Source organism: Excalfactoria chinensis, chromosome 3 (assembly GCF_039878825.1).
Source record: "Excalfactoria chinensis isolate bCotChi1 chromosome 3, bCotChi1.hap2, whole genome shotgun sequence".
Classification (NCBI taxonomy): domain Eukaryota; kingdom Metazoa; phylum Chordata; class Aves; order Galliformes; family Phasianidae; genus Excalfactoria; species Excalfactoria chinensis.
This window is the reverse complement of record NC_092827.1, coordinates 60,949,875-60,971,953: the sequence shown is the minus strand read 5'-3', so window position 1 is coordinate 60,971,953 and position 22,079 is coordinate 60,949,875. Positions and strand designations below refer to the sequence as shown.

Here is a 22,079-nt window from a genome sequence, read left to right as displayed (position 1 = left end):
TAAAGAATTTCTAGGAACAGCGTGGTTATTTTATAATGTTTATATTTGCATAGGAATTACATATCAAAGTTGAGGATGAAAAATGCGTAAGCAGACAACATTCAATAAAAATTTAAAACAACCTTTTTCTTTCTCTATACAGGCTACTGATGATCGAGTCTTCTATTATTTACTTGTGGATAGTCTGAAGCCTGTTGAAATCCTGGTTAGCTTTTCTGTGCTAGTATGCTGGGATTACACTGGAGGTAAGGCCAATGAAGAAAAGTTCATATTCATAGAATCATAGAGTGGCTTTGGTTGGAAAGGGCCTTTAAGATCATCCATTCCTACCCCCTGCTGTGGGCAGGGCTGCCATCTGCCAGATCAGGCTGCTCAGGGCCCCATCCAACCTGACCTTGAGCACCTCCAGGAATGGGGCATCTGCAGCCTCTCTGGACAGCCTGTGCTAGTGCCTTACCATCTACTGATTAAAGAGTCTTTTCCTGGCATCTTACCTAAACCTCCCTTATTAAGTTTAAAACCACTCCCCCTTGTGCTATCACTATTAAACCATGTGAAAAATTCACCCTCCCTCCTTGTGGTAAGCTCCCTTCTAGTACTTTAAGGCTGCAATGAGGTCTCCCCAGTCCTTTTTCTCCCCCAAGCCAAATAAGCTCAGCTTTCTCAACCTTTCATCATAGGAGAGGTGCTCCACCATTTTGGTCACCTTTATGGTCCTTTTCTGGACCCACTCGAATAGTTCCACATCTTTTTGCATGCTGGGGGTCCAGGCACACAGTATTCCAGATGGGGTCTCACAAGGGCATAATAGAGGAGGACAGTCACCTCGCTCATCCTGTTGACTGCCCTTCTTTTTTGATGCAGCACAGGATACAGTTGGCCTTCCAGGCTGCAACTGTGTATTTCAATGTCTGTGCAGTTGTGTTTGGCTGTGGAATATTGTGGCACAGTTTGGCAGCTTATCATTAAATAAGCAAACAGATTCATAGAAATGTATTTGAAGTCTATGAACATTTTGTTCTTAGTTCATATGGAAGATGAATATTTTCTTGAAAGGATCTCCTTACTGTTTGTTATGGTTTGCTGCATGCTCTTCATTAGAATCTTTTTAATATGGATTTCCTTGTGTTTCTTATTTCTCTTTTTCATCTGCATAGTTTTTGTTCCTGATATCTTTATGTCTGAACTGATCAAAATTGCACTAAAGTGATTTTTGAACTGATTTTTAACCAATATACTGTAAGCTCTTAACTGTATTTAAAGAGCAATTATTTCAAGATCCCTAAACTTGGATGGTTTGAATGTACATTTGATTGTATCAATGGAATACAAACAGTAGCGTACAATATAGCTATTGATTGTTATGAAAATCAGCATAAGTTAAAAAAAGTTATTCAAATGCCAGATGTACTTCAGGAGTAGAGCAGCTGGAACTAAATAGAGCCCCCTCCCCCCCAAAAGGTAACCATCCCAACAAAAACTAATCAAAATCTAATCAAAAGTATAGTTAAAATAACTATAACAAACATAAGCTTTATTTGGATATTTACTTCCTTTGCATGTGGACAGAATGCATTTTTAAGGAGCGTTAGAAGAGACTTAAGTGTCTTAGATGTCACCTGGTTTGCACATTCTTCCAGTACCTTGCTTTGACCACGGTTTTCTAGAAAATAGATCAACCATCTAAAAAATAAATCAACTATCTTCTTTGCCACCTATGAGTTTTTCTTGACTGTCCCTTTTCTCTGAGCTATCAAAGGCTATGTAAAGACTTCAGTGACTGTAGATAGCAGTTCTGTAATTATGATAGCTTTACTATTATAGTCTACACCCCACCCTACCCCCGTTTTTCTCCCTCCTCCCCCCCCCCCTCCCCCCCTTTTTTTTATTATAGCTGCTAAACAAGAAAGTTCTAGAATTTCAAAGGCATTGCTGAAGATTGAACATTTCTCTTGGAAATGTATGACTCCGGGAAAACTTGTACTAAAGATGCATACATATGCAACCAAAGCTACTGTGTTAAATCTCCCTCTTGGGTACGTATAAGGCTTCATTCCTGAAGGCTCTTTATTACTTAGGGATTAAGATGATCGTTTACCTTACACGCTAGCTAAGATTTTATTTTATAAAACATAAGTTTTTATTTAAATCAAATTCTTTGATAGCTAAGATTTGGTGAAACTGAAAAATTGCTATGAATTTAATACAATTACCAAAACTTTTATAATTTTTTTGATTTTTTTTTTTTTGCTATTTTTGCAATTAGCAAGAAAAAAAATAGTTAAAAAAAATACAGAAAGCATCACAGAGTATAAAATCTACATAATATTGTTTCTAATGAGAATGATTTTGAGCGTTTTGTCACAGGACCAAGAAAAATTAAAAAATATTAGGATTTTTAGTGGAAATGTGAAAGATTAATGGCACTGTAGGAAGCTTCATAGCTTTTCTTGAAGTTGGATTTATAAATGATGAGATGAGAAATTCTGTGAGGTTACAAGAGACCTTGGATAGCTTATCTTACATTCCAAGTGAGATTTTTACAAAACTTCATTATTAGCACACAATAAAATTTATTTCTACATGTATTTAACTCCATATTTTGTAAAGCATTTCCAGGTGTTTAGAATAAATCAATAATTAAAAGGCAAGAGCTTTTGATATTTATTAGTTTCTGGAAATGGTTCAAGTGAAAAATGACATCATTTTAGCATTCAATAAGCATGTAGTTGCTGATGAGTTCATTGAGGCTTTTTACTTTGTTGGAAAAGAGAGACACACACCAGTTTAATCTCAAAAAAGATGTCTCAAAAATTTATTTAGTGAGCAAACTTTCAACTTGTTTATTTTTTCTAAGATATAAATCAATATTACACTGTTGAAGAAAACGTACTTCAGAAAATTCACACAGAGTATGTCCATCCAATATTTTAAATGTCTTGAAAGCAAAATAAAATCATGTCAGTCTTCGAATGAACAGGTATAAGAAGGAAGTACCATAATACTTGGTAATATTGGTAATAAACTCTTTACTAGTGCCCTCTAATCATGTAAATTCACACTAAATATAAAAAAAGATGTGATTCTTACTATAGGCTTGTTCTATCAGTACGCACATCTCCTTGGCACAGTTTCTAATATTTGCATGTCCTTGTCCTCTACAGAAGCAATAAAATGTGCATCTTTTGTACCTGCAAAATTATGAGCTTCCTACGTTCTCTTTACTCTTGCCAAGGCCAGCAGTCTTTCATTAAGCTTTCATTTACAGCATGTGGGAAACAGATGGGCTTTATTGACCACTGTTCCATTTTATTTCAAATGAGATATGGCTTGTTCAGCCTGGAAGGTACTTTCTTCCTTCTGCTTTGTCAGTTGTTTGAAAGTGTCTTATATTTCAGTCCTGAAGACCATGTAGTTAAAATTCGAAAGCGTTCAGGATGGGGTGAGCAATTTCTTACTCCTGCTGCTGTACTTCTGTTTAATATGAAGCTGCAGCTAATATTGCTTGTCTAAATGCCATTCTGACAATGATAGAAGATTGTGAGGCTTTGCTATTTGATGTCAGCATCCTCACCAAGTATCTCAGAGGGACTGCAGGAAATTATTCTCTTGTGAGAAGAGCTTGAAGCCCATATGTTGTGTAACCATAGTTGGGATTGTTTCTTTTATAATTGGAGTATGTTGTAGGGTGTGATGAGATGAAGTGCGTGCTGATAGCACACACTAAGTTCCTGTTAATTGCCACCTGAGTAGGTTACTTTTTGATGGTGTGACCCACAGTTGCCATATAAAATAATCATTCTGAAACATTAACCTGGCATGTGTTTTTTCTGGTAGATGTCTCTGTAAACACAGAAATTATGGTCTAATTTATATGACCAGAGCACTTAGCTTTCTTTAGAAGTTTTCTAGAGCAAATGTGTTTTTAAGTGTAGATAGCTGACCTAAAAACTTTGAGCTTATATCCATCTGAAATAGTGGTGTTACTTATCCTATTGCAGAAAAAAGAAAATCTAAATATAAACAAATAAAATAATGACTTTTCTGACTTTGCCTATTTGCCTGTATCTGGAAGTTTTAGCAAAGTGAGGAGTTAGGAATGCAAGATTTGGAGAGTGAGAGAATCTGGGAAAGGGTATCTATTTTAGCAAATGTTATGAAAAGGGAAGCTTAAGAATAAGTGTGACTTAACAACAAATGGAAAAAGTTATTTTTAATTTAAATTTTACTTTTCTTTTTTTCTTTAATGTAGACGACACGTACTTCTCTTTACAGTAAGTTCTGCTGTAGGACACCATATTCATCTCTCTAGCATGGTGCCCTGTGTCTTTGGAGAAGAGGATGTTGTAATGCGAAGTCTCGAAAAGGTACGCGTGTCTAGAACTAGTCAAGTATAGTGTTAAAGTTATTTCTGACTTATTTGGTTTTGAAGAGAAATACTATTTGTCTTTTAGTATGTTTGAGAGTATAATATGAATTTTAATATGAAATGGGTGAGTGGATTGAAAACGTTCTCTTTTCATGTGGAAAAATTGCATAAAGTGGAATACTGAAAATATTCTTGCTGAGATACATATGTCCAAGTTAGTGTACAAGCTCTCTCTTTGAGGTATGTGGAGAAGTACACATACAAATAGTGACCTATGTTCAAATATACATGTCTAATAAAATAGATTGTCACATCAATAAATGTTGTTTTGTCCCATGAGATCTCACATTACTTACTCACCGTGTCCCAGAGACACATTCCTAAAATGAAAAATTGATTCAGTTTCTCAAAGCTGAGGTAAGATGCCCTGGGGAGTAATTCCTACAGCTTTTAGTATTTGTTGCCTTTGTTCTAGGTGGGTATCACTCCCATGCATGTTTTCAAGATTTCTTGGGCAAGCAGTATGCCCAAATATTTGGCATGATCATACGTGGAGGGAATGCAGCTTCTTGACTTCAGCTGTGCAAAAATTAAGTAAATAAATTGGAGGGTGAACATAATGGCAAATTCATGTAGCAGTTCAGTTTCAAGATCCTAATAATAGGGTATTAAAGCAGCACTATGTATATCTGTGATATTTATTCTAGCTAAGAATTTTAATTATAGAAGCTGGGGCATTAAAAATTGTTTGTTGCTGGACTATCTCTTTGTCTTCAGTATGTCATTTGTAATAAAATGTCCATTTTTTTTTGCACATAAATGCTGGTGAAGTTTAAAGATGCCTTAGGCAGCATGTATTTGAGCATTGTTTTCAGGTGAATACAAATTCTCACCTACACCATTCTATAACAATGCTGTACGCTTCAGCTAACAGCAGTCATCTTTTTATTGCAGTAGAAAGTTTCTATGTTCGTGTTATTTTTGAGTAAATGTTCTAGGACCAATAATAAAGGGAAAAAAAAATCCATAACAGATGTATACCTTATATTACTTGTTCGAACATTGTCATAATTTCATTTCAATAGCTAAGTTAGGGAAATTTTGGACATTATGAATTTTGAATACATAATTGATTTTATGGTTTATAAAGTAAATGACAGTTGATTCAAGGAATTTTTGGTACTTCAGCATCAGTAAAAAATGCTATGTACTGCTCAGAGAAGAAGCGAAATCTTCAAAGGAAACAAAATCTTAAAACAATCCAGATAGCAATGGCTAATATTTCTCCTCTTTCCCCAGGAGAGCTGCCGATTTATTGGGCAGGCTACTGCTATCCTGACAGCTATTGGAAATGTGATTAATAATTTCAGCAGTAAGCCCAAACTTTCTGAAGCTCTGAAGGATTTGGAACTAACTCACTGTCCTCCTGGCATCCATGGTACTGAAATGGCTGAGGAACATTTTAAGGTGAAACTTTGTTCAGCAAAAGCATATCTAGAGACTGCAGAGATCAGCTAACAGCTTAATGTTGTCATTATCTACTTTAGACCAGTGGCTATGTTTTTACAAAGGACCTCCTGAATGTTTCAGATGTAGCACTCACTATTAAGCATCAATGCATATAAAACTTGCAGCAGCGTTCCATAATTATCTTCTCTTATTATGAGCACACTTTAATATGTGCACTGTGCTTTAAATTTGAATCTCTCTTTTGGTCAGTTTCACTGGGCACTCTGTTGGTCACAATACATCACTAGCATTAAGACCTAGCTATTCTTCAACTCAGACTGTGAAACTGGCTCTGAAAAACATACTCTGAAATTTCTAATCTAATCAAAGATTGAAAAAGGGACGGGATTTCTGCTTTCCGAAGAGCATCAAGGTATCAAGAATAAAAGCAGACATCAGTGTATATGAAAGTAGGACACCAAATTTTCCCTTTTTGCCCATCAGTATATTTCTACTTTTTGTAGTGGGGTCATCTTCTGATTCAGTAGGCATGCCCATATCATTATGATAATTATCATGGTCTTTTATGTTCTGGTCTGACACAATCAGCTTACTTCAAATAAACTGAAAAGACATTTCTAGGTAATGAAAACTTCTGTACTGGAATCTGTCCTGTATTTAAAAGCTGGGCACGGAAATGGTTTTCTCTTGCATGCTTGCTTGAAGTATTGGATTTCCACAGTGTGGACTAATTGCGTGAGACCAAATCAAGCATGACATGAAAATGAGAACAACCAAACACTTCTTGAAACATTAATGGGAGCCAATATAATTTGGCTTCTACATATAAATAATTATCTGACTAATGTTTTCCTTTTTTTTTTTTTTTTTTTTTTTTTTTTTTTTAAGGTTTTCAATAGTGCCTTATTGTCTTTGATCAAACATGTATTGGACAAGATACCTCCTGAGTATAAATTTGCCTTCAGGTCCTTCACTTTAGATTTTAAAGACACTGATATATTTGAGGATGACAGTGTGTCTTCAGGTATTGTACTGGTATTGCTAAAAACTTCAAACGTATTTTGGGGGGAAATAAATCTTCACTGATCCTGACTAAATAACTGTGGTTCATTTCTTATGAGGTACTCAAGTTTTCTACTATTAGCAGAATGTCTGAAATTATTCGGTGAGACAGATCTCAGAATAAAAGTATAGAAAGTATTTTTAGAAATATTTTTATACTTTGTGTTTATACTTTCTTTGGTCCAAAAATATATATTTATGCTCTGTTAATTTACAAATTTAAAATCTATCAATTTGCTCTATGCCTAGAAGGACTGGCCTACATTAGCACTGCTGAATTGTTAGGTTAGTTGTGCATCTTACAAGACTTGAGTTATAATCCTTCAAAAATCAACAGTCATCATTGAAAAGTACTGTAATAGATGAATGAAATTTTTCTTGTTGTCTGTGTATGAGGGTGGGTCAAATCAAGTCAGATCTTCAAATGCTATCTCCATTTTTTTTTTTTTTAGTAGTGTATCAATTTTGTTCCCTGTGCTGAATTTATCTCTAGAGTTGTCTTCCTCTCCCTCTAGCTCACTTCCCCTCATTGTACACAGATGCATATCCCAGCTGGTTTCCTGATACTGCCTCCCTGTGGTTCTACTCCCTATAACCTCCCCCGATAAATCCTTGTGCTGATAGCTTCAAGGGTGATAATTCTGGGCAAGAATTCCATCAAATTGCTCATTAGTAACCTGTCAGAAACCACTTATTAGGGGAGCTACAGGAAAGAAGAAGACAGGCTCTTTAGCAGGGTCTGTTGCAATAGAAACAGGGCAAATGTTTTCAGGCTTAAAGAGTGTAAACTTAGGTTAGATATAAGAAAAAAGTCTTTTACAATGAGGGTGGTGAGGCACTGGAGGAGGTTGCTCAGAGATATGGTGAGGCTGGATCAGGCTCTGAGCAACCTGATCTAGCTGTATATGTCCCTGTTCATTGCTGAGAAATTGGACGAGATGTCTGTTTCAGCTCTAAGGATTCTTGTATTTTAATTTCTGTTCCATTCAAAAACTTCTTGATAACAGAAAGTCACAGTCATATAAACAAAATTCCATGTTATTATTTGTGTTACCCTTATTCTGTACCTCCTTAGCAGAAATCAAATACAATGTTTTGAATGTTGTTGGTGTTTAAATTATTATTTAATAAAATCAGATGCAGAGATAGAAACACTTGAAATCTTGTGAAGCTCTTTTAAGCTTTATTTAGATTCAGACTTTAATACATCAAAATCTGTTGGTTTATTTTTGGAAGATGATTTCATCTTACAAGACTTGATTTAAAAATAAAATAAAATGCAACAGCTGTCTGTAGACAAGCAAAAAATGATGATTTGGTATTCAGCATTAGCATAGTAGCTGCATGCTAACTTTGTAATTAGGCAGCATACAGTGACTATTTTTATAATGATAGGAGTAAAAATTTAAGAGTGGTATTTTTGCTACAAATGGAAATTTTATGCAGAAACCATTATTTCTGTAACACAGGTCTTCTTTGTATTTTTACTTTATAGCAAGCAGCTACAAGGCTTCCAGCCTTACTGGTGTTCTCATTCTCTCCCTCTTCTTTCAGATAGTTGTGAAGTGACTTCCCTTAGTAGCTGGCAGAAAAGCATTCCCACATCCGAAGAAACAGCAGCAGCTCTTAAACTCCAAGCTGTTTGGAGGGGCACTTATGTAAGAAAAGTACTGAACAGCAGAAAACCAGGTGTGTCCTTTTTCAAAAATGTTTCATCTTGTTCAAATATTTACTGCAAGGGCTTTGTTCTTAATTAATACCCAGTTAATTTTCTATGGCATTTCATGTCAATACAAGATGTTATTATGAAGGTATTTAAAATGGAAAATATTAGTCACATAATTTTTTGAAGCTGGAGAAGTATTGAAAAGTATAAAGGTGATGATAATTGGGATTTCCTCTGTGAAAGGAGAAAGTAGTTGTCAGCCCTCTGGCACCTCTGTAATATTCCTAATAAGACAGCATTCATAAGACACTTGGCTTCCAGGTGATATTTTTCACAAATATTTGGTTGGCGTACATTTAAAACAGTGTGAAATTAAGGTACTATGTACATTATCAAACTTATTTTTCTAGGTACTAAAGAAAACGCTGCTGTCACAGAAACCCTGCAAAAATTGTGGACTTCAATTGAGTTGAATTTTGAACAGTGTGCTGTAGTGTTGTTAAGGTAATGATATAATAAATCATACTACTTCATTACAGCCATTTCCATAGAGCTGCCATAAATTGCTGGTGCGCACAATAAATGTGGGAAGTGCGTTACCAGTTTTAAAATTATGAAACTTGGTCAGAAAAGATAGCATGCTTTCTGTGGAGATATGCTGTGCTTTGTTATATGTTTGCATGAGTAATACTGTATCAAGTCTAACCATTAGGTAAGGGTGCTACCTTACAGTTGGTTGGTGGTTTTTTTTTGTTTTTTCAGGTGGAATATTGTTTTCTGTTTGTTTGATTTTTAATATCCAGTAGGTCGTTCCATAGGTAGGAGTCTGATACTGTTTCTTTCGTTAAACATCTATCCAGTTGATTTAAAAAGCACGTTTTGTTCATTTAAAATCACAATACTATATTTTTTTTAACTATTATTTTTAAATAGCTTACAGACTTTTGTTTAATATAAAAAGCCTATTGACCTATAAAGTTATAAGCAAAAACTTCAGGAGTTTAGTGCTAGGGTAGAAGTTCTCCCATACTTAAAGCCTAGACATACCATAGGCCAGAAGCAGTACCATTTTACAACACAATCTTAGTTTAAAGAGCCCTAAAACATCTCTATTTAATCTAAGTTTTCAGCTTGTTTCTCATTATAAATCCCACATTCACAAAGAGAAGCTCACTGTGCTTGCCCATATGGTAATTTTCAAGGAGTTCACAGATTTGGAGCTTCTGAGGGGCTTCCTCTGTCCATGTGCACTGCTCAGCAGTGATGGAAGATATATTATTTTGCAAAACTTTTCAGACTGTTCTGCTTTAAACTAATTCTGACAAAGTTTAGATTCGCTCTGTGACTCACCTGTAATTAAATGCCAAGGTTGGCTATTATCATGGCTAAAAATATGAAAGTGGGGATTGTTTGTGTAATTCCAATTGCTCTTTAGAGAAAGCAAAACATCAAAGTACCATTGGCCTGATTTGGTGGATAATACTTTAGCAATTTAAAACTTGGTCATGTTCAGAGGAACATTAACTTTTGATACCATGAATGATAAATAAGCTTCCCAGTGTCAGCCAAGTGCCAGTCAGTTTAGAACTAATTCCACAGAAACTGGTAACACCTAAGAGTTTAAAGATTAAAGAAAGAGTTTTTTTTAAATCACCTTATGATTCTATAGCTTCAAGATGGAAGCTTAATATGAAAAAATGGAAGGTATCCTAAGTAATGTTATTGTTATTATTTTTTTAATAATAAAAATAATTAATTGATAGACTGATGGAAACACAACACATATTTGTATGTAAGGCTACCAGCTCTTAAAATAATAGAGCACCTTCCTTACCTGGTTTATTATTTCTTATTGTGATCCAATAACAGAAAAGATAGCATTAGTAAAACATCTTATGATTTCACTTTACCCTCAAATATGAACCAATGTTCTTCATAATATACATCAATAAATGTCCTCTCCTGATTGTGAGTATATTTAAATCTTTATTTGTTTTTCTACTTTACAGAGAAATGTTTAAAAGAAACTGTAACTCAATCAAAAATTTCCCTTGTTATGAAGATGAGTGGTGTAAGATCTCTTTCACTGACTATGATGTAACATATTCTGATCAGCCACCAAATATTTGGTTTGTGGTTTTTAGGTGAGTTTTGTATAGCCTTTTATATGATTCTTATTGGAAAGAAATAATGATAGATTCTGTTTCTCACTAACATGTTTCAAAACACATGATTTTACATTAGTCTGTTTTCCTTAAGTTCTAATGTATACTTTTATTTTGTTACACAAATTATTCAATTTGTGGCAATAAAATGAATTTAATTTGTTTTTTCATTGTTTTATTTTAGAGAAACATTTTTTGTCCCAGAAGACATGCTCATAGTGCCAAAGATGTATACCACTATTCCTTCCTGTCGACTTCATGTAATTGATAACGACACACTGGAGGAAATGCCACATGTCTTTTTGAAAGTGGCACCTCACGTTTACCCCAAAAATAAGGTAAATGTGTGGAGTATAAAAATAATTGGAATAAAAGTGCTGAATTCTATAGGCATTTTCAACTACATATTAATGCTCTGCTTAGAAGTATGGCCATGCTTATTAAAAGAGTCAGACTATTGCCGACCTCCTTCCAAGTTTCAACACTGAATGAATTGTCTTAATTCTGAAGGAAGGTATATCGCCCAGATTTTCAATCTTAAGGCTAATGATGACAGCTTGCTCAGTCTTTTTTTTAAAGGTTAGATTTCCTATATTCTTGATTATTTCTCCTTTGGACTGCTCCCAGTCGTTCTCATTTTTTTCTTGTTTATGATATAGAGTACTGAGCACAGAAAACTTTGCAGCAAAGATTAACTTAAAATGAAAGAAATGATGAGTAAGGAATGATTAGTTTACATGTCTTTCGGGCAGGCTTTACTACTTATAGAACTGACTGATGCTCGTTTTCCCCTCTTCCACACCCTTTATTTTTCTTGCAAGAGACTTGTTGACTCACACTGCTGTAGCCTGAGTGCTTTCCTGAAGAACTGAATCCCGTTGTTTATTTCTCTTGATGAAATGTGGTGTATTTCACTATTGATTTTAGTGCTGTTTTTCTTTCAGACCATTTTCCTTATTTAAAGTAGCCTTGAATTATTTTCCTTTAAAATTATAACCCTTGCCTTTGTGATATCAGTTAATTAAACATAGATCACTGTTTCACTATAAATAAATAAAATATTAAATGAAATCAGTTCCAGGTCAGGAAGTATCACTAATTAAGAACCTTGTGTTTCAAAATGTTTTCTGGATGTAGTTATCTTCTCTAGTTTCTTCATAATGACAGCATTTCCCTAGACTTATAAGAATGATCAGTAACAGGTGTTGACCGCTTCTCTATTCTCACACAGATTTCATATAGCTTAATTGGTTTGATAGTTCAGAAGATCATCAGATTGAACTAATCCAGAAATTAGTTTATAATTATTTTCCCGTCTTTTTCCTATTCTAGCCTGCTTCTAAACTCTTCAATATTACCCCTAATATTGTCTGTGCTAGACAATCTACCCATGGTTGAGCCTTTTAGAAAAGATAAGTTCAAGCTTTAGCTTTCTCTGTCAGTAGAAAGGAACTGATGTTAGTCCATGACTGTAGCAGTTCTGTTGTCTTCTTTTTGTAATTTTATTTCCAGTATTATCATACCTTTTCCCCATCCCCTCCAATAGAATGAAGTTGCTTTATCCAAGGTATATAGTGAATGCCAGCTGAATGTGGCAGGTAGGGACTACTACTACAGGAGGAACATACAGGGTTGCAGAAAAACTCATCAAGTTCTCAGAGTTAACTTGGGATCTTCAGAGGTGGGGTTTGTATTCCAACAGGAAGGAAGGTTCTGTTTGTAGTTTGACAGTGGCAGGGTGTGAAATCTCAGTGATAAACACTACTTACAGCCTTTCTGGATAACGATGAGTTGTATAAAGAAAGATCAGAACTTCAGATTTATTTCAGAACTCATCTCAGCATTTGTCCTGCTTAGCAGACTGTGACTGTCCTATTAATGTCTTGTGGAATGGAACATGTGTCTTACAACGCTACTGTTGCTACCCTTCTCCCCCTCCACCACAAACGTCCTCCAGTTTTACATACTTGTTCTGAATACAGATGTCAGGGGTTGCACATAGTATTCTAATTAAGATCTTACCAATCTTTGTACAGTACTATGGCTTTAGTTTTGGAGATGCTCATTTTGGTGTGCCCTGCCCCACCTGCTTACCATTATTGCATGGATACAGCACGTGATAGCTCCAGTGATTCTGTCATAAGCTAAATTACTATTGTACTATTGTTATTTTCTCTTCTTTATTGAAGACCTCTCCACAGTAATTATTATTGCAGACATTTTTCTTACTCTCTAAGCCTATGATTATATATTTAACATTATAAAATATGGTTAATATTAGTTAGAAGTGGTTTTAATTTAAGCCTATTAAAGCAGAATTATACATGTATGCTGTGTTTTTACACTTCTTTTATTTCATTATCTCTGCTACTGAGTTTTTCAATAAAAGTTTGGACTTACACCAAACAATTTACCTTCCTATTTGCAAATGGTCCATTAATGCTTCAGTGGACTTGCAACACTATTGAAAACTTGACTGATGGTTTGACAAGACAATTATTCTGTGTTTCTTGACAATTGCATACAGTGGTATTATTTTACTCTGATTGTTACCTTTCTTTTAACAGTATTTTATATGAAATGTCAATAATGAAACAAGAAAATATAGTATGCTTGAATTCCTAAATGTGTATATTATTATAAAACAAGTTATTTTTCCTTTTGAATAAATTTAGCAGTTAGCTGTTCTGCAAGAATCAGCAGATTAAAACAAAGTAAAAGTAAATTTATCAGTAGATGTTGTTATTCTGCTGCAAAGTTGCTCTAGGAATGCCTTCAATCATTCAGAAATGAATATTAAAAAATGGATAAAATCTGCAGACTAACAATAATGTCTTTGTGTCTACTTTCTGCAGGTCCTACTGTCTAGATAAAAAATGCAATGCAAGTTGCTACTTTCTTCCAGTTTCTTTACTTATTTATTTTTCTATACTGGTACTGTATACCTATTTTTTTTTTTTATTATTTTTTCTTTTACTGTCTTATACACAAGTTTATTTTAGGAGATGGTAGAAAATAACAGAGAAGCATTTCTAAACATCAGCTGAACGACACCTAGGGACCCCATAAACCAACTGTGTGACCCATCTCTGGACCTACTGCAACAGCTCTATGTCTTTCTTGCGCTGGGGACCCCAGACTTGAATGCAGTACTCCAGATGGGTCCTCACAAGGACAGAGAAAAAGGGGACAGTCAGTTCCCTTGATCTACTGTCCACTGCTCTTTTGATGCAGCCCAGCAGACAATTGGCCCTCCAGACTACAATCACACGCAGCTGGCTCATGCCAAGTTTTTTTCTCCACCATGCCCTTCTCTGGCTTTGTGCTGGACTCCTAGAAGACTTTAAATAAGATTAATATACTGATATTTAATGTCTTGCAATGAAATTATTAAATGCTGGGGTGTTACTATTTTAACGCTGGATTGAATCTTATCTCTAAATCTCCATGCAGCAAACTGTATTCACATACAGTTTCCCACAAGCTCCAGCATGGAGATTTTTGTCTGGTTTATCCATGAATGAAGAGGTTTTCACATTCTTATTTCATGTTTATCTAATTTTGCTTTATTATACATGTGGACAGCTACTGTTTGCTTAACATCTTGTGGGTGAATTGCCAAAATATTACCATTCTCATCTTCAGCTGTTATCGTCTGTGGAGTTAAAATTTTTTACAATATTAAAATTATTATGGAATTGTTATGTGCACTAACGTTTGAAAGCACATTTATTTCATGTGCTTGGTGTGGATGCATAAACATACAGTTTAGCCATTCTAAGTAATTCTCCTTTTCAAAACTATAGGAAATGCTTTTTCTCTGGGGAATCCATAACAGTTTTTTTCTGGAGAACTTGAAATGTCAAATTCTTCTCAACATGGCAGTTAAAACATTAACTTTTCGGTACACAAGAGAGTCACAAATTAATGGAATAATACTTTTTCTGAATGAAACTCACTTAATCTTAGCATTGATAGGAACTTAGTATTCTTTTTTCTGTTCCCCCAAATAACTTTTTCTTTTTTTTTTTTTTTTTTTCTTTCTTTTTTTTTTTTTTTTTCCCCTGATTCTACTCTTCCGCAACTGACAGGGGGAAAAGTCTTACACTGTTCCTGTTTGTATAGTTAATATTCTGAAGGAAAGAGAAAGTCCAGTCATTTTGAATTTGATAAGCCTGTGTAGAACACTGTTTTCAACAGTCTCTCAGAAGTTCCAGTATGAGAAGAAAACACAGACCTCTATATTGATGATTAGGAAAGGGGCGATGATACCAAGTCCGAGTAAATTAAGGAAGGTCTTTGTAATGCCAAGAATTAGCAGTTGGGAAAAGGCATGTAGGGTGGACATTCAAGTGTTTGAGTTACCTGTCACTTTATTCCGTTTGAGTATGAATGCTGATTCTACCTGACTATGGTGGGAATTGATTCAGAGAACAGGTGACCTATTAAAATTGTTAGTCAGAAGTGAAAAAGTAGTTATTGTTCTTCAGAGCAGTCTGGAGTGATTTGAGCCATTCAACATGGTTATAATGGAGGAAAAAAATGTAACAGAAAAACCCCAAACCTGTCCTAATTGTTTAAATATTTGAAGTAAGCTGGAAAACATAGACAACTGAGAAGTCAGAATGTAACATTAAGAACTTTTAATATCAGCAGGAAGATAAACAAAAAATCTAGGATTTTGAGAATATTGAAAAATGCTGTTATCAATAGAATAATCTACTTCCCATCTCCCCCTTCCTCCCCCCCTTTTCAATCTAAGTCAGTAGGTGATACTGATTCAATCATTTGTAAATTAATTACACCAAGCTTGTTGATGCTGGACCAGAGTCTTCTGTTAGATTTTTGGTTTGGTTTGGTTTTTATTGTGGTGCTTCTCTTTTAAATATTTATTTAATTAATTTGTGTGCTTTAAATTGTATGTTATTTAAAATAATTACTACTTTAAGTATTTAAATATTTAGTTTACAAAATTTAACTATAATGACAGTGAAGGCTTCTATGTGTTGCTCACAGGAAATTGTACTTGTCATTTTTTTATATATCTTTGATTATCCTTTTTAATTATCATGTGCTAGTTCATATTTGCTCTCAATTGTCAATAGGCCATTCTTAACTCCAGCCTTACTATTTCTGAAGTATTTTTACAGTTTTCATCTATGATTTCCCTTTTCAGTACTTATTCAATTTTAACTTCTATTGGAACTCTAGCAAGCTCCATTTCCAGGACTAGTGTTATTTCCAAGTAAAAATGTCTTGTTTTCTCTACAGAAAGGATACACATTTATGGCTGAAGCATGTACTGGTGACCAGGCTTTGGCATCTGGAAGATGGAGGCTCCGACTCATCAGTTCTCATAGTCCGCTCCCATTCCTCTCTCGTGAGGCTGTAAATAACATCTATTCTACTAAAGAAATTAAAGACTATTACATACCCAATGACAAATGTGTAATGTTCAGGTAAACACTGAGAGAATAATGACCAAATCCTGCTTTTTATGTCCATTACAGCAATGTATGTTCTTTCCTCTTCCCTAGGAGGGGGAGGTGTTTCAGTAAACATCTCTGTTTTTTTAGCTACAGAAACTTGATATACTAGGTTTTGTATTTCATAAATCAGTGGGTTTTTTGTTGTTGTTGTTGTTGTTGTTGTTGTTTTCTTAAATACAGCTGTTGCTTAATGTAGAACAGTTGTGAAATAAACAGACTAGTTTCAAAATTATCCTAATAGCATTTTGCATTTCACTAGGCTCAGTCCTTCCTATATATCAATGACTGAAATTCCATATTACTTTTGGAAGTTAAACATGCATTAAAACTGTGATTTTACTGTGAGAAGGCACAGAATTTGGTATATTATTTTTACCTGATTTTATTTGAGCATGCAGTTGTTTTAGAAGAGCATGTTCAATCAGAATGTGATTATTTACTTTTTATAATTTTCTTTTACTTAATTACTTTTGTTGTTTGTTTTTTTTTTTTTATTTCTTCTGGATTACTTTTTAATTGAAACTATTCCCTCATACAGCTAAACATTCTTTTTCCCAATTACAGCAGGAGCAACAATATAAATGTAGAGATCTGATAAAACAGTGGGAAAAAAATGGCAATACCACCACTTTTTTTGTAGCTATCCATGTTTACTTTAATTGTGGATTCACTGCACTGAACTGCAGTAAAGGATGTGCTTAGCTCACCAGACTGCAAGGAAATAGTGAGCTAAAAACTCAGTTTTAAGTGTTTTTTGCCATGTCAGCACAATGCTTAGATATTTCCCTAGAAAAGAAAGATCTCGTATTGTTGATTATATTGCTGTAATTTTTTTCTTCTTTAGGTATTCCGTAAAAGTCGCAACATCACATATTGCTACAGTGCAGGTACAAACCTCTAAATCAGATGTGTTCATTAAGCTACAAGTCCTAGATAATGAGGAAGAAATTGTAAATGTCACTGGAAAGGGCCATGCAGTCATTCCTGCTTTTAATTTCTTGAGTAATGAAAAACTTTTGAGTTCCCGCTGTAAGTATCATATTCATTATTTGACAGTTTTATTCACTGAAGGATATACATTCTTACAGTAGTTTTATGTAAACACAGAAATAAATAGATTTTTTTCCTCACTTTTTCCACGAAATCCCTGGTGGTTTTGTGATTGTGGTTAAGTGAAATTCTTGAGCAATGAATTGGAATCCTTGGTCCCCAGCAATGAGGAAATACTGAAATGATTGATTGAAATAAGGTATCATTCACTTCTTTATTCCTCTGTGTTTTGGCCTCATTTTGTAACTGTCTAGAGAGTTGTTTGGATCATTTAAGTAGCTTCTCCGTCCTGAAAGTTTAATGCACATGCTTGCCTTGTCTTTGAGAACAGAAATATGCTCTATTTTCACAGAATCATAGAATGGCCTGGGTTGAAAAGGACCATAATGATCCCTTATTGAACCTCATTAGATTTACATGGGCCCACTTCTGCAGCCTGTCCAGGTCCCTCTGGATGGCTTCCCTTCCTTCCAGCGTATCAACGGCACCACAACGGCTTGGTATCTGCTGAAGGTGCACTCAGTGTCATTGTCTGTGTCATTGATGAAGATGCTGAAGAGCTCCGGTCCTAAGACTAACCCCCTCAGGGACTCCACTCATGACCAGCTTCCACCCTGACACAGAATCATTAATCACAACCCTTTGGCTGTATCCAGCCAGCCAATTCCTAATCCATCATACAGTCCATCCTTCAAATCCACACCTCTCCAATTTAGAGAGAAGGGTATGGTAAGGGACCATCTCAAAGGCTTTGAAGGCTTTTTATTTTCAAGATCTTGACTCTGTTTGTTTTGGTTGTGGTTGTCAAGAAACAATACCCAAACCATGGGATATGGTAGATAATTCGCAGATTATACCAAACTGTGGTTTAAATGCACCATCTTGATCATCACTATTTATTATTGGCTTGTCAGCAGTCATTTAAGCCAGGCAAGAAGCAAAAAACTCATGAATAAATGCAATCATATCTTTTTTTTTTTTTTTTTTTTTTTTTTTTTGGACTTAGCCTCTACTTAGCCTCTTCTACAACTACACAGTGATCTCCACAGAAATGCAGAAATGGAAACCACTGAAGGAAGAGCTATTTCCCCATGTCTTGCAAAGTTAATAATTGCTAATTATTCTGTCATCAACTCTTTTATAGCAACTGAGACAGTGAGAAAATTATCCCTTAAGGGAGAATATTTGATTTTAAATAAAATTTCCTGCAATACAAATGTATTTGAAAGTTAACAGCCAATACCCTACTCATTTTTGTCAGAACAATTGAATTTCAGAAGTCTGTTTACTAAAGATGCATTTTCTTTGTAGAAATTATATCACTATTCATTACATTGCAGGCTTATCAGCTCTCTAATTGCTGTTGGTGTATTCAAAAATCATCTTTCATAAATATGCTAAATTTTGCACATTTTCTCAAAGTGCTTGGAAACTTTTGATTGTACTTTACATAAATGCATCTGAAATTAATTAAAGCTGTCTTTGTGTAATCCAGCCAAACATCATGGTGAATCCAAACCTGGCAGAATGTTAAATACCTAAGGTAGCGAGCAGAGATGTATAGAGAAAAAAATCTAGACTCTTCTCAGTGGTGTTCAGTGAGACAACACACAAATGCACACACACAAACATCTGGCCATACAGATCATCACACATGCTGCTAGGCACATTAGCGGTTAGCATGATGAGGAAACGGTTGTAAAGGAAGTGATGTGACAAATTATAGCCGAGTAAATTTGATTAGAAGGCAAATGAAGAAGATGAAGGAACACTTTCCCCAAAATTACACATTTGATAACATGGAGTAAAGTGATGAGAGGATAAAATCATAATACAGCATGAGAAAATATTCTTCTTTTCTGCATTTCCTAGGGACATCTGTTTACCTCATACTAATAATTCACAGAATGTTTGGAAATTTACACTGATATTATTAATCTTCTTGCAGCAAGTAAGGGTCAGATTATTCAAAGAAATGAAAAGAAGGAATCTGAAACTGGAAAAAGAAGAGGTCATGTTTCAGCTTCAAGGGATACCAAAAGTACTTTCAGGACAGGAATTTCACAAGAACGTTCGACTGTGTTAGAAGAAGAATCTTTCCCCTTGGAAAACTCTGAAAATAATCAAGGAAGTCCACATCAAGTAAGAGATTTTCAATTAACAGAACCTGGGGAGAGTTGGAGAGTGTGTGTGTGAGGAAAGCATAAAGGGGCATTGACATTTCTTTTGATTCAGATTTGGATCTGATAACTGGAAGAAAGAACAGAGTATCCAGAATTAAGATTCTTGGTGAATGAGGCAATAACATGAATAATCAACTAACAAGAGTTCATTTTTATTTTCAAGTAAAGGATGTAGATGTATTCAGTCCTCAGGTAGTTTTCACGTGCAAAGTTCAATGCAAGTATACTGTGACTTGCAGCTAAGGGACAAAAAATAGCATGAACAGCTTAAACTTCTGATGCTTCAATGTGTGTTCTCTTTGAAAAGCAGCGGAAGAGAAAGACAATTTTATTACTTCTACATGAGACCTACCTGCTTCCAGCTGGCTGAATACTTTGTCAACACATGTATCTGCTACTTCAGCCCTTAGATTTCCTTAGAGAGTGATGTCAAAATCATGCATTTCTCTTGACACCAGGAAGAGGTGGTTGAATCGCCATCCCTGGATGTGTTTAAGAGCTGTTTGGATGTGGTACTCAGGGATATGATTTAGCAGAGGGTTGTTAGAGTTAGGGTACTATGGTTAGGCTGTGGTTGGACTTGATGATCTTTGAGGTCTTTTCCAGCCTGGGTAATTCTATGATTCTATGATTCTATTATTTGTCTATCTTAGAAAATAGTGTTTTGTTTCTCAGGCGTTGTTTGTTTCTGTGTCTCCAGGTGATTTTGTAGATTTTTTTTCTTCCTGATTGTTAGGTTCAACTGCAACATTATATTTAAAAATAATAATAATAAAATAAAACAATTTCTGAAGTCGTTCGAATTAAAACTGGCTTTAAAATTTGGAAAACAATTTTTAAAAGAAGTATTGGTATAATTTCCTTTTCAGTGCAGAAAATGTTCAAAATAACCCACTGACCTTGTCACCTCCACCTCAACTTGAGACTCTGAGTGCTAATATTAGTGTTCAGAGCTCTGTAGTAGGACTTAAAATGAAAGACGGATTTCTTTGTCTTAGCACATGGCATACATAGGAAAGTTACATGGAAGTCCTTAAAGAATGTAGCTCCTTATTGTACAGCCTAGTTTAATTTCAGTTGGTAAACACATGAGTAATTGTTTAATTTTACAGGAATTAATGTAAAATCTGTGGAATTAACACTAATTTTTTAAGCTTCTTGTGAATACAGTTATGTACAATCTTGTAAAGTAATCATGTGTTTCATTTGCTGAGTTCAACAGTTGCCACTTTAATAATCTGCAGGACTTCTAAATACTTACTATAAGTGTTATGTCCTCAGCATGTTCGCATATTGCATTTTCTTTCACAGCGCCACAAGTATATCATACAGACATTGGTGTTACATAATAGTTGGCCACTCACTGAGAGCCAGATTCAGTTTGTCCAGTCACTGAAGGAAACAGAGAAAACTGAACTCAAAGGTATGCCACCTTAAATATGTACTTACATGTTTTTAAATTTGTTATATTGCTAAAAACCAAGACCATATGGCATTTCTCTTGTTTGCCACCTGAGTAAAACAATTAAGCATTAATGCTTTTTGTTCTATGGCTCATAGAACTAGGGTTTGGTTGTGTGCTTCTATACCTTCAATTCACAAGAGATACAGAAATAAAAGGATACTCTGCAAACATACTTAAACTTCTTAGGTCTAAAAGTACCAAGGCACTTCTATAATGAAGTGTGAATATAAAGGTACAATGTTCTGACAAACTATAACAGAGTAGAGGACTTTTTAGTGAAACTAGAGAAGCATGCCTGATGATAATTTAAGAAAACACACAAATAAGAGGATAAAAAGGCCTCTTTCCACATCTGTATTACATCTGTATTACTGGGTGATGAATTTAGGCTGGAGACAAGATGAGAAAGTGGTATGTATTCAAGGTAGGAAGGCAACAGAGGAATCTTAAATAAATATTGTATACTTCTCCTTTACCAGTGTCATCACACATTTTAAACACTGCAGAAGAAATTACAGGCTAGATCCATGGAGTGAGGTGAGGCTGCAGGACTCCTTGTCCCCAGGTCCAACCAGTAGTGTGCTCCCAACAGGCATGCACAGGTGGAACATTCATAGATGCTATGTGCGTACATACATGGCCAACCACAGCAATCACAGACAGGCACTCAAAGCACTGATGTGAACACAGACGGCACAAATGGACTCATCCTGTCGTCTGCATGCTAGCTGCATCAGTATGCATTAGTGTAAAATTTTACTAAATGGCCTAAATGAAGATCTGTTGTTTTCATGTTCTTCTTGTCTAGCTGAGAAGTGTTTTGAAATGAAGATCTATTGTACTTGCTTCTAAATCACAGCAAATTTCTCCATTTATTTAGATTACATATTTCACTGTCATATATTATCTTGCAAACTCATACATTCAATTTCAATTTAGATTGTACTAGACTTATTATTTGTTAGTCAGTACAGATGACAGAACGTCAGTTTCATAACATGTAGAGAGATATAGCCCCAAAAATGTGGATTAATAACTGACTTTTTGGTACAGAAAGAGATACCTGCATGAGTTGCAAGTGGAATGGGCTAAAATGTGTAGTGGGTATAATAATATTCAAGGAGTTGTGCCTCATAGACATAAGTACCATAAGTACAGGC

At 35.0% G+C, this 22,079-nt stretch overlaps 1 protein-coding gene across 4 annotated transcripts in view; it reads left to right on the top strand.

Annotated features, from left to right (window-relative positions):
- ADGB (androglobin) overlaps window positions 1-22,079 on the top strand; it is a 70,732-nt gene that overhangs the window by 37,706 nt on the left and 10,947 nt on the right. For all 4 annotated transcript variants that reach the window (XM_072331308.1, XM_072331307.1, XM_072331305.1 and 1 more), the window contains 13 exons: window positions 143-245; window positions 1,895-2,036; window positions 4,253-4,367; window positions 5,669-5,836; window positions 6,728-6,863; window positions 8,456-8,590; window positions 8,978-9,071; window positions 10,577-10,711; window positions 10,917-11,070; window positions 16,004-16,191; window positions 17,066-17,250; window positions 19,220-19,413; window positions 20,766-20,877. In XM_072331308.1, coding sequence (XP_072187409.1) covers window positions 143-245; window positions 1,895-2,036; window positions 4,253-4,367; window positions 5,669-5,836; window positions 6,728-6,863; window positions 8,456-8,590; window positions 8,978-9,071; window positions 10,577-10,711; window positions 10,917-11,070; window positions 16,004-16,191; window positions 17,066-17,250; window positions 19,220-19,413; window positions 20,766-20,877 — 1,861 coding nt within the window. The remainder of the gene's footprint in view (window positions 1-142; window positions 246-1,894; window positions 2,037-4,252; window positions 4,368-5,668; window positions 5,837-6,727; window positions 6,864-8,455; window positions 8,591-8,977; window positions 9,072-10,576; window positions 10,712-10,916; window positions 11,071-16,003; window positions 16,192-17,065; window positions 17,251-19,219; window positions 19,414-20,765; window positions 20,878-22,079) is intronic.